This window comes from Crotalus tigris, unplaced genomic scaffold, assembly GCF_016545835.1.
Source record: "Crotalus tigris isolate CLP2741 ecotype Arizona unplaced genomic scaffold, ASM1654583v1 scf7180000018825.4774228, whole genome shotgun sequence".
Lineage (NCBI taxonomy): Eukaryota > Metazoa > Chordata > Lepidosauria > Squamata > Viperidae > Crotalus > Crotalus tigris.
Window position 1 is genome coordinate 2,853,478 of NW_024097215.1, and position 19,049 is coordinate 2,872,526.

Here is a 19,049-nt window from a genome sequence, read left to right on the forward strand (position 1 = left end):
TGGTTATCTGTTTCAGAAGCCTGCTCATAGATCAGCAGCACGTGAAGGCTTTAAATAGAAAAATGCATCACCTTTTTACATCTTAGACCAGTTTATATTCTTCAGTCTGGGTTCATCGCTGTATTAAATCACGAGGCTTTATTTATTGCTTACATTTACATTCACTGTAAGCAAAAAGGCCAGCTCTAATTTGGCCTTGCAGAATACTTGATCTCAGTCCCAGGGCTGTCAGCAGAGGTGCCTCTGCAAAATTCAATTTGCAAGCCAAATTGTGGGCATTTCACAAAACACTCCACATGTCCCTTAGCAGCCCAGTTCTAGGCAGGTTGCCCTCACTCCGTGAGACCCCCCCAAAATATGGATTTAAAATCAAGTCCTGCTTTGTTTCTGACAAGCGTTGATGGAATGGGCTCAGATGTAGCATAAAGCTATCGGGGCGAGAGCTAATCAGAGAAACATCAGAATGAAGAAAAACAGAATCTTCCTCTGTTTCCTGGCAGAAGACCTCCCAATCTCTAGCCAGTGCCACTTTTGAACAAGCAGAAAATCTTCCAGATGAATTGGGAGATATCTGACTGCAGACAATCCAAAGGATCAGCTATTCCCAAAGATGCTTTTTTCCAAAAGGCAACTAGACTTTGTTTTTTTCTTCTTTGAAAGTGTTTCGCTTCTCTTCCTTCCTTCCTTCCTTCCTTCCTTCCTTCCTTCCTTCCTTCCTTCCTTCCCTAAAACTCTCCTGGGGCTTATTAAGACGAGGTTTGGACTCAATGGGAATCACTTCGGTGCAAACCCGTTTAAGTCTCATGCATGCTCCAGACGCCCCAGCCCCTTGCTTTATGCCATATTTTCTTTCCGAGTGGTGCCTTTGCCCCCGAGCAGAGCAAACGCCGCACTCGGAGCGAGCCTTCCAGTCCCGAACTAAGCTGGGACTACACTTCCCAGCATGCAAAGCGGCGCGCCTGCGCTTTTGGCTCCTGTGGGCGTCACGAGCGGGGGAGGGAATGTTAGCAACAGAACCCAGGTTGGAGGAAAAACGGCGGAGTTAAAAGTCGGGTTCGGTCCAACTGTTCAGGAATGACACCTCCGTGGGTGCGTGAGGAGGGGGAGAAAGGCAGCAGGGGGCTCTGGGGAGAGCCGTGGGAAGAGCAGCGGCACGGGGAGTGTGGGAACATGTTGACACGTGTCTGCAGATGCGTGCACAGGGAGGAAGCGAGCCTGGGCAGCCGGCTGGTGTGGCGAGAAGATTTAGGCTTAAGGCTTAGTGAGTTGGGGGTCCACAGCGCAGGGGGGGCTGTTGAGAGAGGGCAGAAAGAAAGCCCCTCTGGAGCAGGAGGTCGTGGGAATGGTGCTTTAATTGGGGGTGGGGTGGCGGATTCTGTCGTGATCAGATGGCTTTGTAGAAGGAACTGTAAAAGGTGAGTCTTTTTTGAAAAAAAAAAACCCCACGAATTGTGGACTTAAGAGAAGGAGGTGGGAGTGGGTTTCAGGGAGGGTTAAAATCTTTTCTCCACCTGCAAAGGGGCTTCCACCAGAGACCAAGCTGGGTTACCGGCATACATTCATCCTTTGCACCTTTTCTTCCCCTCTTAATCGCTTCTGGCCTTCTGCAGCATAACAGTAAACATCCATTGGCCTCCAGGCTGTAGTTTAGATGCCTCACCACTCAAGGGACATTCTGGCAACCTGGACAGGTTCCCCAAGCCCCAGGGGTGGAGTTCCTTCTTAGGACTCGCTTTGCGACCTCCTGCTTCAAGCCAGGGCAAATGGAAGTTGTGTTGGTGGGCGTAGAAAGCTGCAGCTGCTCGACTTTTGCAAACAAACAAACAAACCCCCAAACCCAAAGAATATTCAAATGCATGTCCAAATTAGAACTTGGGTCCTGCTGTCTGTGGAGATTTTCAGTCATCCAGGTTATAGTTGTCTCAAAGGTGCTTTTTCCTTCAAATGGCAATTGGACTGTTTTTTTTTTTTTTTTTTTTTGAAGAAGGAGAAGAAGGAAAAGGAGAAGGACTAGAAGCTTGGTTCATCACTTCTGGGAGATGGAAGGATAGGTTCTGATAGGGATGGATGGAAGGATTGAATTTCTTTGCAGTCATCTGATCGTTAGCATTCTACCTGAGAACTGTTTGAGGCCACTTGGGTTCATCTGGGACCTCAGGGTCACCTGAATCAGGGTGCAATTGGGAGGTCTTGCTGTTTTTTGCCCCAAAAAGGGCATGGAAGTTGGTGAGCCTCTTGTGGGAGGGAATATGGAAGATTCCATAATAATTGGAAGAGAATATGGAACATATTTTTACCTAGCAGTAATTCCGGAATCACACCGTCCATGATTATGGGGAAGAAATGGATAACGCTCAGTTGCAATTAATGCAGGCAGTTCTGTGCTTCATGTAGTTGAGTTTCTTGTTCTCTTGTTTGAGATTTGAGAAATGAACTTGCCCTCCCTGGTGACTCTGATTTCATTGTTTCCATTAGGGGATGAACCAGTGCAGCATAAACAACTGCCAGCGTGAAACACAAACAATTACCTATCCAGTTTACAAAGCTGTGCACGTGAGTATACTGGTCACTAAGTTCTAACTGTCTTTCCTCACATTCTAGGATCATTGGGGGTTAGAGCAGACTGCGGGTGTAAGTTTAGGAAACAACATTATTGGGGAATGTTCACAAGTAGTGTCTGAACAGGCTTTACACTGCATTACGAGAACCAACTTGCATTCACGTTTCTCAGGATTTAACCACAGTTTGTGGACCTGTATGCAGTCTTTTTCTTAAATCTAAATATTATGCAAATGTACAACAGTTTCTCTTGCTCAAATGACAGCAAGAAATAGAGTTTGAGGGATTTTCCATAATCTTATTTCACTCATAAAACTCTAAAAAAAAAAAACCTCAGGAATAAGTTATCAAATCTGAAACTGCCTGTTTTGTTCAATGTAACATTGTGGAAAGAAAGGAAATAACAGCTTTTTTTTTGTCTGCTTGTTCCTTTAAAAGAGGAAATTGTTCAATTTCCTTTCTACAGAGTACAGATATTAACTGCTGGGGACTTGAGCCAAACAGCTCTTATTTCTTCACTCATATCTCCAGTTTTTAATCCTCTGTGACAGAAACATAATTTCATCAGGTTTATATTTTTGCTTACTGTGAAAAAAAACCTTTTAATATGATGGTGCTTATCTTTACATGTAGTTTAGGCTTTCCTATGCTGTATGCAAACCCTTTGTTGAAATTTTGAGGGTCCATGTTTGATTCCATGCTGGCTGAGGAATTCTGTGAGTTGAAGTCCACCCATCTTAAAACGACCAAGAAACTTTTGCTTGGTGGGTAAAGCCAGAAAATCAGGCAAATTGAGACAAACTGTAGTGGTGTTAACCTTGTATGAAGCACACTGGGTGATTATAGTAACAATTAAACAGGTTAATCTAAGCAACAGGGTTGCTTTGTGACTTTTCAGTTCTTACTAAAAATGTGCATTGACAGAAAAATTTGGGATGTTACGAGCTCTGAATCAGTGACACAAAATCACTTTATGAGATATTGGCCTCAGAGAAGTTATGAAAAGGTTGCCTATGGGTTCTTCACATCCCTAGCAGAAGGAGAGGCAGAGCCTGGGGATAGAATCAAGAGAGGAATCAGCCTGGAGTCCTTACATTCCTTCAAGCCATTTTAAGTCCAATCCCTCTTGAATTCCATTAAGTCTTATCTTAGCACCAGTTTCATGCTGAATGTTAGTTGACTAGATTCTGGTGTATAGACATGAGCAATAAATCAGCTTAACTGGAATTTAACATGTAGATCTAATTCTTCATGCCTGACAACATCCTGCTTTGCAACCTTAGAATCCCCACCTTTCTCTGTCTGTTTCAGATTTCTGCATTGAAACAGAATGGACTGCTCCAGTCTCTATCAGCAACACCCAATGATTTTAAGGAATCAGGTAAAGATCCGATTAATTTTTTTAATTTATTCAGTTTAGGCACCGCCCAATACCAAACTGACTCTGGATGGTATACAATAAAAGCAAACGAAGTTGAAAATTAATATAACAAAGAGTATAAAAAGAAAAGGAACAAAGAAGAAGAACAGATGGTGAGTTTGGCTAACGACATCCACATGATCAAACATATCCGACAAGAACCCCAATCACCCTAATACAAGGCCCAGAGCTGAGGCCTTGTTAGGAGACTATTGTCATTCAGCCCCCTGAATATCAGGAGAAATGTAGCTATTGCTTCTTGGATTCTGTTGCATTTTGGATGATGTGAAACACTGAAGAGCAGAGACTTGCAAAACAATTCACTTTCAAAAGGACTTGTTCTAACTTTACTGGAAAAAATTGGTGTGACTCTGCATGTAAAGCGTACTTCAAGCCTCGTCTTTGAAGCTGGTTTGTACTCTACTTCTAAGGAACTGTGGCAGATAAAGCACCTTTGAAGTCACTGAGAAGACGGTTTTAGATCTCCCAGAAATTTAAGTTGCTTCATCTGCTTCTCATTTATAACGGGGTCTAGAGTCAGATGCTCCTTGAAATTCTTCATGAAAGTCAGTAAAGGTTGAATTGCGATTAGCTGACAGGCAGAGTTATGGTTTTTATGGTGCTCTTAAAAATGACATTAATTATAAAGAGGTGGATTTTAGGTACATAAAAATCTGTATACTACTAAAACTCTCATTGTCGTCAGCTTTAGCTAGGCAAAACAGCACATCATAGGGCCACAGTTGTTGAGCCAAAGTACCTCAGATAGGCTAAATTGCAGAATGTGCCCCAAATCTGGGACCCATGACTTCTAAGGGAATGAAATTTGGGGAAGTTGTGGCTGCTTCATTGTTGCTATGCTTTTGTTGTGGTCATGAGATCTTCATTTTCAACATTCTGTGACAGTTTCCAAGCCACTCTTGAAATCCCTCGTTCCCTCCTAACCAGTAGTAGCCATTTACCTGGAAAGGTTAGGGCAGGGATAGGTAACCTTGGCTCTTTTATGACTTGTGGACTTCAACTCCCAGAATTCCTGAGCAAGCATGGTTCAGCTTGAAAACCTCTCCCTTTCCCCTCAGCACGGCTGGCTCAGGAATTCCCGGGAGTTGAAGTCCACGAATCATCAAAGAGCCAAGGTTGCCTACAACTGGGTTAGGGTTTTCACAGTTAGTATTATTTCCACTTGTCAGTTTCAGATGCTTTCTGTTTTAAAATCCACCTCTACAATTTCCCATTTAGAAGAATAAAATGGAGCTGCTGCATAGTGCCTGGAGATGAATTGAATTGAAACGAATACTTTATTTGGCCAATTGTGATTAGACATACAAAGAATTTATCTCTGGTACAAAAGCACTCAGTGGACATGCAAAGCAACAGAACAATAAAGCCAATAAAAGGAGGAATAAAAAAGAAAATAAGGATAAATAATAATACTACAGCCATGCTACATAGGGTAAGAGACATTAAGCAGCACTGAGAGAATTGAATGTTCAGCACGGTGATGGCACGGGGGGGGGGGGGGAATTGTCTTTGTGTCTAGTTATTTTGGCATGCAATTCCCTAAATCGCCATCCTAAGGGGAGGGGTTGAGATAGTTAATCTATAGACCCCCTCACTTCCCTCTAGGATTTCAGGGGTCTGTAGATATTTTCGCAGCCTTCCTTCTGACCCATACAGTATACAGGTCTTCTATGGAAGGTAGGCTGATTGCAGTTGTTCTTTCTCCAGGCTTAACTCTGATGGTGCTTATACCTGTCCTCTTTGGTTACTGTACCAAACCAGACAGTTATAGAAGTACACATAACAGACTCAGTAATTCCTCTGTAAAATTACACCTAGATTTTTTACCTTTAAAAGAAATGGAATTATCTTCCAGGCCTTTTAAATGAACTGCTTTGTAAGTGATTCTCGAGCGTGTAGCTACTCTGGTGTGTCATCTTGTTTTTCCTCTTACTAGATATTTCAGAGGAGGTACTACGAGCCCGTGAAGAATGGGACAACATAGCAAGCATCCATCCGGGAGGTATGGAAAATAAGTACTGTCTCATTTTACTCCATTCTGGGATCTGTTCTGAGTTGAATTTTAATTGTGCTACCTGCCACAATGCTAGCATTACGGATGGCCGCACATAATACAAAGTCCACCAGTTTGTGTGCATGTCTAATTGACTTATTTTGATATTGCTCAGTCTGGGAAGGAGTGCAGGATGGAGTAGAAAAAGGATACTCAACAAGAAAACTACCCCTAAACAAGGCAATAAAAATAATAAAGATGAAAAAAAAACCGTAAACAAAGTTATACTTTAAAAACCATGGTATAAATAGGATGTGTATGTGTATGTTGTTGCGAAGTCGTGTCTAACCTATCGCGACCCCATGGACAATGTTCCTCTAGGCCTTCCTGTCCTCTACCATTTAAGTTCACGCCTACTGCTTCAGTGACTCCATCCAGCCACCTCATTCTCTGTCATCCCCTTCTTCTCTTGCCCTCCATCTTTCCCAGCATTAGATTCTTCTCCAGGGAGTCCTTCCTTCTCATTAGGTGGCCAAAGTACTTGAGTTTCAACTTCAGGATCTGGCCTTCTAAAGAGCAGTCGGGGTTGATCTCCTCTAGGACTGACCGGTTGGATCGCCTTGCAGTCCAGGGGACTCGCAAGAGTCTTCTCCAGCACCAGAGTTCAAAGGCCTCAATTCTTTTGCGCTTAGCCTTTCTTATGGCCCAACTTTGTATGTGTATATAGAGAGACAATTAAGGTTTCCCATCAATACTTGATGTGTATTTTGAATTATCCAGGTAGTCCTCAACATACAGTCATTTGTTCAGCCATCATTCAAAATTACAGTGGCGCTGAAAACATTGACTTATGACAGATCCTCACACTTAACAACCGTTGAAGCATCCCCTGTGGTCACACAATCAAAATTCAACCGCTTGGCAACCCAGTGTGCATTTACAACAGTTGTAGCCTCCTGGAGTCGCATGATCCTCATTTGTGACCTTTCCAGCCAGCTCCCGACATGCAAAGTCAAAGGGAGGAGCTGGATTTGCTTAACGACCTTGTGATTCACTTAGCAACTGCGGCGATTCACTCAACGCTCCAAAAAGGTCATAAAATGGAGGGTCGCTCCCTTAGCAAGGGCCTCGCTTAGCAGTGAAAAAGTCTGCTCCCAATTGTGGCCGTAAGCCCAGGGCTACCTGTATTGATCATGAGCTATTCCAGTTTGGAAAATTCAAACACAACCGCATTTGTGGCTCAACTTTTCTCCCCTCAATACGGTAGGATGCTTTGTTCTTCTGCTGGAAGGAACAGGGATGTCAGAATCCAATCCTTTTCCTTTGCTTGCAGGCACTGTGGAGAAACCCCTTGGCCCGGTTCCCTCAATCGCTTTCAATGAAGCCCTGCAGTATTTCCAAACAGCAGACCTGTCAGACTGTAGGGTAAGTATGGTCAGTAGTGGGATTCAGCCGGTTTGCACCACTTCAGCAGAACCGTAGCTAATTTTTTGTTGCCCAGGCCCAGAATGGACTTCTGGAAGCGGCATCCACACAGAGAACCGGTTGTTCACATATTTTAGTCCCACCACTGGGTATGGGCCATCTAGGATGGACGCCACTGTCCTACTCCTTAAATATTTTAGGGATTGAAGACAGTTCCTTTGTGGTCCTTAGGACAGCAATGAATACATTCATATGACTTGCAGTAATAATGATGATGATGTTGGAAGAGACCTTGGAGGTCATCTAGTCCAACCCCCTGCTCAGGCAGGAAACCCTATACCCTTTCAGACAAATGACTGTCCAATCTCTTCTTAAAGACTTCCAGTGTTGGAGCATTCACAGCTTCCGGAGGCAGGCTGTTCCACTGGTTAATTGTTCTAACTGTCAGGAAGTTTCTCCTTAGTTTTAGGTTGCTTCTCTCTTTAGTTAGTTTCCATCTGTTGCTTCTTGTCTTGCCCTAAGGCGCTTTGGAGAATAGCTTGACTCCCTCTTCTTTGTGGCAGCCCCTGAGATACTGGAACTCTGCTATCATGTCCCCCCTCGTCCTTCTCTTCATTAAACTAGACATACCCAATTCTAGCAACTGTTTCTTACATGTTTTAGCCTCCAACCCCTAATCATCTTTGTTGCTCTTCTCTGTACTCTTTCTAGAGTCTCAACATCTTTTTGACATCGTGGTGACCAAAACTGGATGCGGTATTCCAAGTGTGGCCTTACCAAGGCCTTGTAAAGTGGTATTAACACTTCACATGATCTTGATTCTATCCCTAAGTAGTTCCCTAATGAGTGGATGTCTAACTCGGCCAGGATCCAAAGTGACATAGCTGGTAGAAGTAGCTGCAAGCCCCTTTCGTTCTCAGTCTTATGTAACTCCGATAGTAACACCTCTCAAAAGAAGTTCTTTTTCTTCAGAGACTATAGTGGATCTTATTTTTTTTTATTTATTAAATTTGTATGCTGCACGTGAAGGCAGGACAAGAAACAATGGATGGAAACTAATCAGGGAGAGAAGCAACCTAGAACTAAGGAGAAATTTCCTGACAGAACAATAAACCAGTGGAACAGCCTGCCTCCAGAAGTTGTGGGTGCTCCAGCACTGGAGTTTTTTAAAGAAGAGAATCGACAATCATTTGTCTGAAGTGATGTTGGGTCTCCTGCTTGTGCAGGGGGTTGGACTAGAAGACCTCCAAGATCCCTTCCAACTCTGTTGTTCTGTTATCTCTCCTACAAGTTCTTCGTACAGCTTCCCTGCCACTTGGCAATGATGCCCTTGCATTGCTCTTTTCCCTGTGGCTTTGCTAAGGGACCTGTTTTTAACACCTGCATGTCTTTCTACCTTTAATTTTCGCTTCTTCCAGAAAAAGATTCGGCCAACCATCCAAAGAAGAGGCCTGGCTGCGATGGCCCATTTCCTTTTTGGTCCTCCCCGCCTTCAGCAACAGCTGCAGAGTGAGAGAGACTTAGCTTTGGCCATTGCCCAGTGTGAGTATTGCCTCTGAAAATGAAAGCAAGCCTCTCCCCAAGGGCTCTGTTGTTAATTAGCGAGCAATAGTTTTACAGCAACTTCCTTACTGCCTCTAATCAGCAGTTCAAGTTCAGGGGCCACTAGAAAAGTCTGCCAAAAGTCGGTCAAAACATTGCTGTCCGCTGTGGTTAATGCAGCGGTAGGAGTCTCGGAGTCCTTAAGTCTTGTGATCCGTTTCATTTTGGTTTTCAGTGCAGGTAGTCCTCAACGTACGGCCGCAACTGAGTCCAACATTTCTGTCGTTAAGTGCGACATTTGTTAAGGGAGTTTTGCCTGATTTTACGGCCTTTCTAGCCACACTTCTTAAGGGAATCATCCCAGTTGATACATTAGTAACCCGGTTGTTAAGTGACTCTGGCATCCCCATTGACTTTACTTGCCAGAAGGTCGCGGAAGGGGGTCACCTGACCTTGGGAAACTGCAACCGTCATACATATGAGTCAGTGGCCCAGCACATGATTTTTGATCACGCGACCAAGGTCGCAACTGTGAAAAATGGTCGTATGTCACTTTTTTTTTTCAGCGCTGCTGTAATTTTGAATGGTCACTAAAGGAACTGTTGTAAGTTGAGGACTACCTGTATGGTATAGTTTTTTATGGATTTGTTTCATTACACTATATCCGGTGTTGGGGGATTACTTTTAATGAAAAACAGAATAAAAATTTAAAATGTAAAAAAAAAAAAATCAATGGTTGCTTTGTCCATTTCTACAAAGACCGAGAAAGTGATGTTGATCCCATTTTGTTCCAGCTGCCTTGGCACGGTCTGTTTTAACTGTCAGAAGGTCATCATAGAGCTTAGGCAGATTCTCCATGCTTTCTGGGATCTTTAAGCAGAGAAGCTGGAGGACTTATTTGGGCCTTAGGAAGTATGAAGTAAATGAAGCCAATATTGAAAAGAATATTTGAACTGTGGAGTTCTTGGTGCTCTCTCAGCTTGATAATTTTCTTGCAGAGGTTTCATTACCCAATTAGTGGTCTGAAGATGTTACCTGGTTGGATAATGAAATGCCTGCAAGAAAACAACTAAGCGCAGAGAGCACTGAGGACCCCAAAGTAAAGAATGGAATGGTAGGGAATAGGGAATAGGGAAGGGAAGGGTAGGGTAGGGCAGGGTAAGAATAAGAATAAGAAGACTAGTCTAGACTAGACTAGACTAGACTAGACTAGACTAGAATAGAATAGAATAGAATAGAATAGGAAATAGAATAGAATAGAATAAAATAGAATAGGAAATAGAATAGAATAGGAAATAGAATAGAATAGAATAGAATAGAACAGAACAGAACAGAATATTCTTTACTGACCAAGTATGATTGGACACACAAGGAATTTGCCTCTGATTCATAGCTCTCAGTGTACATACAAACAACAATAGAATAGAATAAAAATAGAATAGGGAATAGAATAGAATAGAATAGAATAGAATAGAATAGAATAGAATAGAATAGAATAGAATAGAATAGAATAGAAATAGAATAGAATAAAAATAGAATAGGGAATAGAAATAGAATAGGAATAGAATAGAATAGAAATAGAAGAGAAGAGAAGAGAAATAGAATAGAAATAGAATAGAACAGAATAGAACAGAACAGAACAGAATATTCTTTACTGGCCAGGTATGATTGGACACACAAGGAATTTGCCTCTGGTTCATAAGCTCTCAGTGTACGTACAAACAACAAAGTGATAGGTCAACTATCTTGTTCTCAGTTACATAGAGAACCTAATGGGCCTTTCCCTGTACAGGTGGTTTGGATAATAATGAAAAAGTGCACATGAGGATCTTGCAAACTGTTTACAAGAAACTCACTGGCTCCCGGTTTGATTGTGCCCGTTATGGAGCCCACTGGGAAGATCTTGGATTTCAAGGTACGCTGAGTGTCGAACAAGAGTCTTCACGTGAGCACATATACACGGGGGAGCCTGGTTTCATTCTCTTTCATGACCTTTGGAACAAAGAACGTGCCTGTTGGCCATTTGAAGTGATCTGTGCTTTTTGTCTCGTGCACCAACATCATCACGTTGATTTCTTCCCCTTCACAGCACATAGATTCCCAGAGGACCAGGGCAACCGGTCGCCACAATATTTGTTGGAGGGTGAGGAGATGCAGATCTCCTGATTTCCCCTCTTACTTCCCCAAATGCACAGACCAGGGGGGATCATGCTCTGCCTACTTCTGGCACTGTTTGAATTTCCCTGCTGAGTAGATAGGCAAGTTTTGCAATTTCCTTACTTCTTACCTACCAACTTACCTACCTGAACAAAAGTCTTTAAGCTAAATACAACCCCCACATCATCCCACACATACATGCGAGGTGTCCTTTTACAGCACACTAACTCGTAATGTCACAACTGATATCTCTTCTTCCCATAGCCCAGGGGTAGGCAACCTTGGCTCTTTTATGGCTTCAACTCCCAGAATTCCTGAGCCAGCCATGCTGAGGGGAAAGGGAGAGGTTTCCAAACTGAGCCATGTTGGCTCAGGAATTCTGGGAGATGAAGTCCACAAGTCATAAAAGAGCCAAGGTTGCCTACCCCTGCCATAGCCCATCCCCTTATCTCTAAACAGATCCATAAACCATCAATTTTTCAACCCTGTTGTCAGCAAAAAGCCCACAAAGAGCTGCTCGAACATTGCAAAAAAGAGCCTTATTTTAACGTTGATCAAATCAGCCGACTTTATATTACTTCCTTTTATTTCTAACTATCTTCGTCTTTAATTCTGTCACATTGCTTTGGTGTGCATGGTTTGATTTCTTTACTCATTGCATGTTTCTCCAAGGCTTTAACAAGCCTCCTTTGTAGATCCAGTAAGAAAACATTTTCCAGGCCATTCTCTTGGTCTCTAATAGCTTTAGAACAGGGGTCTTCATACTTGGCCCTTTTATGACTTGTGGACTTCAACTCCCAGAATTCCTCAGCCAGGCATGCTGGCTGAGGAATTCTGGGAATTGAAGTCCACAAGTCATAAAAGGGCTAAGTATGAAGACCCCTGCTTTAGAATAATTAATAGGCAATGTTTGCAGCTGGACATAATTTTTGAAGCTGTATAGGAGATAATTTTTGAAGCTGCCTAGTCCTCAAGGTATGCCCCCAACCAAGTCCAAAATTTCTGTTGCCAAAGGAGACCTTAGTTAAGTGAGTTTTGCCCCATTTTATGACCTTTTTGCCACTGTTGTTAAGGGAATCCCTGCAGTTGTTAAGTTAGTAAGAGCTTCTCCCGTTGACTTTGCTTGTCATAAGATCGCAGGAGGTGATCACATGATCCCGGGACACTGCGACGGTCATAAGTATGAATCAGTTGCCCAGTGTCTGGATTTTGATCACATGACCCTGGGGAGGCTGCAACAGTCATTAAGTGTGACAAACGATGATAAGTCGCTTTTTTCAGTGCCGTTGTAACTTTTGAGTTGTTACTAAACGAAGTAAGTTGAGGACTGTCTATATTTCAGTGGCACCTTATGAGGAAGAGCATGACGTTTTTGTCAGGCTACTTTAATGCCAGCTATATCTCAAGTGTCCGACTCAGCAATTTACTGTCTGGAAGCTTGCTTAATATACACAAGAGCATTTCTTGGTGTGACTTTAATGTCTTCTACCCACATAAGGAATGGATCCCGGCACAGATCTACGTGGAGCAGGGCTGCTGGGACTGATGCAAACCCTTTATTTTGTGATGGATTCTCGGATATTACCTGTAGCTAGAGAAATTTTCAAGCTGTCCCATCATGAAGTTCAGGTACGTTTCCTCGTTTTCTTGGCTTCCGTCTTCAGATTGTCCTTTTGAAAGAGCGGTGGTGGTGGTGTACGCCCGTGCTGAAAACGGAAGCTTTCGGGCTGATCATTTAAAATAACGCTTTTTCAAAGTGGGCAGGTCGAAGCTGGACGGGAGTTGAAATCCAGCCAGCTTAAAACTTGTCAAATTTGATAAACCCTGATTTGAAACATGCCAGCTGTTTTTATCTCTAGCAAAGCCAAAGGGATTGCCTTTGGAGTCTTGTTGTAGGCAGGGCTCTTTTAAAAATGTAGTTTTTTGTTTGTTTGTTTTTTTTCCAGAATTTTCCTTTCTGTGTGATGTCTATCAATATTACCCGTATTGTCATTCAGGTTTTGAGGGAGGAACGCCTTTCCAGGTGAGTTCATCTGGGGCTTTGGATGTTGATGGGACATATAACAATAACAATAATTGGGACCTTGGAGGCCTTCTAGTCCAACCCCCTGCTCAGGCAGGAAACCCTATACCATTTCAGACAAATGGCTGTCCAATCTCTTCTTAAAAACTTCCAGTGTTGGAGCATTCACCGCTTCTGGAGGCAGGTTGTTCCACTGATTCATTTTTTCTCACTGTCAGGAAGTTTCCCCTTAGTTCTAGGTTGTCATCACGCCTGTGCTGTGACTTTACATGCTTGTGCCACGATACATGTATGTATCAGACATTATATCAGCATCATGGATGCCACTGCCATGGCTCTCTTTGCGCCTTTGTCAGCTTTTAATGCATTAGGCCATCTTCAAATGAGAGCAGGGGGTTGGACTAGAAGATCTCTGAGGTCCCTTCCAATTCTATTATTCTGTGTTCTTTTCTAAGAGACAGAAGTTAAGATAAAATTAACTTCTTTAATTTATTATCAGTAAAAAGATTCTTAAACCGGTTCACAGCCCAGAGAAAAGCAAAATAGTCTCTTATCATTTGTTTAAAGTACAAGTACATCCTTTAAGTCAGTGGTTCTCAACCTTTTTAATGCCGCAACCCCCAACCGGTCGTAAGTCGAGGACTACTCAACCGGTCGTAAGTCGAGGACTACTCAACTGGTGCAGCACCGTTTGCAGAATGGGACTTTTGGCGGGCTCAGCAGGGCAGAGACAGCCTGGACAATTCCTATTGGCTTTTGAAAGCCAATAGAATTAGACTCTATTCAAGAGAGTCCATTCTATTGGCTTTCAAAAGCCAATAGAATAAAAGGGAGTAGCACAGCTAAGGAAAAGGGAGGAAAAATGGCGGACTGCGTTGTTTGGCGACCCCCGTGAAATGGTCGTTTGACCCCAAATGGGGTCCCGACCCACAGGTTGAGAACCACTGCTTTAAGTCTTCTTGCAGTTAAAAACAAGCACGCAAGTCTCTATATTTTCCACATTCAGTCCTCTAAACACGGAAAACAAATGTGAATTCTTACGTAGCCAAACTGCGCCATCTACGGGCCGGGGCCCTGAAGGAAAGTTTAAAAGGTTTGCTGAAGCAGAAAAGTGTTCATTTCAGAAAAAGAGAAGAACCCCAGACAGCTCAAGGAACATTAAGCCTTTGGAATAAATGACCCACTGATAACCGTAGGGAGGTGGTGGTGGTGCTGGATGTAAATGTCTTGTAATGTGTCTTTTCAGAGAGTGCAATCGGAGGCAGCAGGTCATTGCAGTGCTCAATGATTTGTACGTGGCTATATTCTTACGGCTTTTCAACATCTGGAAAACACAGCAAAAGACCATTTCCGATTCTGGTTTTGTTTTAAAAGGTGGGTGAATCATAGGGTTGAAGACTTGGTAAGTCTTCTAGATCAGTGGTGGCGAATCTATGGCACGCGTGCCAGAGGCGGCACACAGAGCCCTCTCTGTGGGCACGTGCGCACCATGCCCCGGAGATGGCAACCGTCCCTCTTCAACCAGCCGCCTGCTAACTCGCTGAGGTCCCACATGGCCGGATGCATCCCAGCACCCATGCGCTCGCTGGCCTCTGTGTGCAGGGGCCGATGGTATCAGGCAGTAGCCACCCCAGCCCCTGCCTCCCCTTGCCCTGTGACAATGGCACCCCCACCCTGCCTCACTTTGCCTCGCCTCACCCCGCAGGACAAGGCCTCCTGCCCACCGCCCCACCTGTCAGAGACCCTCTAGATCTCCCCCAACCCTGCCCGGCCCCCACAGGCGTCCCGCCCCATGAGCAACATCGAGGTGATCACGCCTACCTTAGCCACACCCACCCAATCTGCCATGACCACCACAGTCATGCCCACTCAGTGGGCCACGTCCACCTGGCACCCGGCGATAAATAAGTGGGTTTTGGGTTGCAGTTTGGGCACTCGGTCTCTAAAAGGTTCGCCATCATTGTTCTAGATCAACCCCCACACCTAGGACAGGTATTCTCAGGCCATCCTGGGCCAATGACTGTCCAGCCTTTGCTGGAAAACCAAATGGAGCAGCCATGAATCCAGGAGGCAGATCGTGTCACTAGTAGTTAATAGCTCTTTCATGGCCAAGAAAATTCCTCCTTATTCGTGTGTGTGTGTGTTTGTGTTTGTGTGTGTGTGTGTGTGTGTGAGAGAGAGAGGGGGGGGAGGGAGAAATGGCTCAGGGGTTAAAGATGCTGAGTTTGTCAGCTGGAGAGCTGATAGCCCTGGTTCGAGACCCAAGTGCTGTGCAATGGGGTGAGCTCTCGTTCCTTGCTCCAGCTCCTGCCCACCTTCGCAGTTCGAAAGCATGCAAATGTGAGTAGATAAATAGGTACCACTTCAATGGGAAGGTAACAGCGTTCCATGCTCCTTTGGCCACATAATCACAGAACATGTCTTTGGACAACGCTGGCTCCCTTGGGTGAGAAACGGAGTTAGTCAGACACGACTGAACAGGGAAATCTTTCTCTTTCTCTTGGTGGAGTTTGGGTTCATCTTATTGGGAGAAGCTTCCACAAGTTGATTCTTGTCTTGTCCTCGGGCACTATGGAAAATCCTCCTTGCTGTTGTTCCAGCATTGGAAGACTTCTATTGTGTCTTCTCTTCTCTTAAATTTAACGTACCCAATTCTTCATTGAATTTATCCCCCAATCCCATCCTTGGACTATAATCTCAGAAATTCATAGTGCTTGATCTTGTGGCTAGGGTTAATTGGACTACAATCTCATATATCAGAAGGATGCTAAATTGGAAAGAGCACTAGCAGCTTGATGTCAACGCTGCTAACGTCAGATGTTTTTTCATCGGCAACAGATGGAAATGTAGCCATCTTTTACCTTTTGCTTTTAGAGTTAAGTGATGCTGGGAGGGGGGATGTGAACGAGAGTCCAGCTAAACATAATAACACCAAGCCTAGTGTGAGAAACAAGGTTACTGTAACCAGAGCTGATAAGGACTTGGTGGGCTGGAGAACTGGAGAGGAGGCCCACACTTCAAGCTAATTGGGAAATGTGATTTATAACTGTTAATTGGAGGAGGGAATTGTGATTTGATATTATGAGCCCAGGGGAGGGGAATTCAGTTTTTGGCTTTGATTATGCAGTGCCGATATTATGCTATTCAAAATAAAGATTCTTTAAGGTAAACAACTGTCGGAACCATGACACAAACCAGATGTCTGTACACATTAAGTCCTCGACTTAACATCCATTTGTCGAGTGACCGAAGTTACAACAGCATTGGACAAAAGTGACCTATGACTGGTTTTCATACTTAGGACAGCTGCAGCATCCTCACGGCCACGTGATCAAAATTGGAGTGCTTGGCAACTGGCCTTTATTTATGACAGTTGTGCTGTCCTGGGCTCATCTGATCACCATTTGTAACCTTTCCAGCCGGTTTCTGACAAGCCAAGTCACGGGGGGGGGGGGAGAGGGGGGGAACCAGATTCGCTTAACAAAAACCACTTAACAACAGCAACAATTTGCTTAACAGCTGGCAAAAAGGTTGTAAAAATGGGGTGCAACTCGCTTAACAACTGCCTTGCTTAGCACTGGAAATTTTGGGCTCAATTGCAATCCTACGTCAAGGACCGTCTATACGCATCCTATGCCGGATGTTGAGCTTGTTTTTTCAAAGCCTGCTCATATTATAGATAATTCTCCTGTTTGAATTTCTTTCTTTCTTTCTTTCTGCTCTGTCTAGAATTGGAAGCCTTTGCCAAAAAGAACCCAAAGCAGCTGCTGAGACACATGGCGACATTTATGAACAGAAGCTCTTCAGCAGGCGGGGATGATAGTTTTCAGGCTCCTGCTTTCAGCTTGGATGTCCTTGGTCCTAACTTAAGCTCTGGTCCCGTTGACAGTAAGGAGCTGAATTTCGCTAGCCTAGATGACCTGGCGACCCAGAAAGCACAGGACAGCTGATCTGGATCCAGAACGGTGTGAAAATCCTTGTCCGGGATTAATCGGCAAAGTTGGTTGTTTTATAGCCTATATAAGGGCTCGGAGGAGGGCTGACACGCTCCTGAAAGGCTGCTGAAGTAGAAATGCAGGACTTGGATTGTAGGGCAGAGCAGCTGTCACCAAGTACGATGAGAGCTCCCGGGGTGGAGCTTGGGAAGAAGAACAGCTAGGATCCGCTTCTCCCAGTTAGTAGCATTAAGACGAATTTGTAGCAGGGAGTGTAAATCTGATATATGAAAAAGCATTACACTCCCCTCCACCCCCGCCATATTCTTCCAATGTTCCAGCTAAGAAATATTAATGGGTTAACGGATTGTGACATCTGAGCTCATGTCTCTCTCTCTTTTTTTTAAAGAAATTTGAGTTGCAGTACCTCCAGGCTTAAGTTGTTTTGTTTTTTTTCACGCTTCAGTTACGCTTTTACCTAGACATATAAGAACCGAGTCCTTCTATCAGTTGGGAGGCATCTATTTCCAGATGGCTTATTCCTGACACTTTTATCAATCCACTGAGGGCGCGTTTTGCTGGAAACGGGATCAACCAACGAGTATTATTAGGTTCTACGGTGACACCCGCACTGAAAGCTGTTGAAAATGATAAAAAGAGACCACCAGCAATGACACTGTAGCAGTTTTCCTTTTTATGAATGATTATCTAGCACTTACATCAATGAGGCAAAACAGTTTTTTTTTTTTTTTTAGCCTCCGGCTGTGTGACAAAGCCAATATTATTTTATTCCCATTCTTCTACTTCTCTAGGTCTTGGGGCGGCTCTGGGTTTGATAATCGGCAAAAAGGATTAAATTTACTGCATGTGAAGTTTTCAAACGCGTCTCATAAAGCGAGAAAAGTTACTGCGCAATAAGCCTTTAAGTCATTTGTCTAATTCCGGAAGACTCATTTCAGCTATGCAGAATTCGCACGGATGTCTTGTCCAGTGTACCAGCCGTGATGTAAAATTCAAGCCTTAGTGGATGGTGGTTCCCCCCCCCCCATTAAACTTATTATTGTCTTCAATCCCAGGCTGCTTGTCCGTTCTGTTAATCTCAAATTAGATGCAAAAACTAATACTTTTTGAATTGAAGTACTTCCAGGCTCCAAAAAAGATGATGAGACCTTGGAAAGAGTGCAGAGAAGAGCAAACGGCGATGATAAGAGGCCTGGGGGCTAAACTACGATGAACGGTTAAAGGGTTAACTGGGTATGTCTAGCCCAACAAAAAGAAGGATTAAGGTGACATGATAACTGTCTTCTGGTATTTGAAGGGCTGTCCCAGAGGTGAGGGGGGTTGACGTATTCTCCAAAGCACCTGAGGGCAGGACAAGACGCAACGGGTGGAAGCTTGTTAGAGAGAGACCCTACCTGGAACTAAGGAGAAATTTCCTGACAGCAATTAACCAGTGGAACATCTTGACTCCGGGAGTTGTAGGAACTCCATCGCTGGAGGTTTTAGAGAAAAGATTGGACATTCATTCATCTGGGATGATACAAGGACTCCTGCTTTCTGCAGGGGGTTGGACTAGAAGACCTCCAAGGTCCCTTCCAGCTTCTATTCTGTTCTATTCTATTCCCTATTCCTATTCCCTATTCCATTCCATTCTTATTATTAACTTTTGACAAGCAAAGTTAGTGGGATAAGCTGGATTCGCATAATGATTGCAAGATTCCTTTGAGTGCAGTGATTTACTTAACAGCTGTGATTTGCTTAAAGGATTTGTGCAGTGATTTGCTTAACAACGGTAGCAAAAATGTTGGAAAATTGAGTACGGCTCGCTTAAGAACCACATGCTTAACAGAAATTCTTATCTCAATTGTTGTAACTCGAGGACTACCCATACTACACATATACAGCTTGGGGGAGGGCGAAGTTGTCAACAGCAGGACTCAGATGTTCCCCTCAGATTTCTGTTTGCTGACGCTG

General features: G+C 43.8%; 1 protein-coding gene across 2 annotated transcripts; it reads left to right on the forward strand.

The window, feature by feature from the left end:
* Positions 1 to 962: 962 nt before the first annotated feature.
* On the forward strand, positions 963 to 18,145 carry ELMOD3 (ELMO domain containing 3). 2 transcript variants are annotated; one of them, XM_039356547.1, is made up of 11 exons: positions 963 to 1,089; positions 2,476 to 2,553; positions 3,871 to 3,940; positions 5,937 to 6,002; positions 7,327 to 7,418; positions 8,837 to 8,960; positions 10,753 to 10,875; positions 12,616 to 12,746; positions 13,064 to 13,140; positions 14,387 to 14,514; positions 16,870 to 18,145. In XM_039356547.1, exons 1-11 carry the CDS (start codon positions 1,075 to 1,077, stop codon positions 17,088 to 17,090), a joined length of 1,125 nt encoding a protein of 374 aa, XP_039212481.1. In that variant the 5' UTR covers positions 963 to 1,074; the 3' UTR covers positions 17,091 to 18,145. The 2 variants fall into 2 exon arrangements, with proteins under 2 accessions (XP_039212481.1, XP_039212482.1); XM_039356548.1 differs by lacking the exon at positions 963 to 1,089 and adding an exon at positions 1,335 to 1,415.
* The last annotated feature ends 904 nt before the right edge of the window (positions 18,146 to 19,049 follow it).

What these genes read in the sequence shown, in the direction of transcription:
- ELMOD3 (XM_039356547.1), top strand. An exon ending in CAGACCTGTCAGACTGTAGG is followed by an intron (nt 7,419 to 8,836) that starts GTAAGTATGGTC and finishes CGCTTCTTCCAG; the next exon opens with AAAAAGATTCGGCCAACCAT. An exon ending in TTCTGGTTTTGTTTTAAAAG is followed by an intron (nt 14,515 to 16,869) that starts GTGGGTGAATCA and finishes TGCTCTGTCTAG; the next exon opens with AATTGGAAGCCTTTGCCAAA.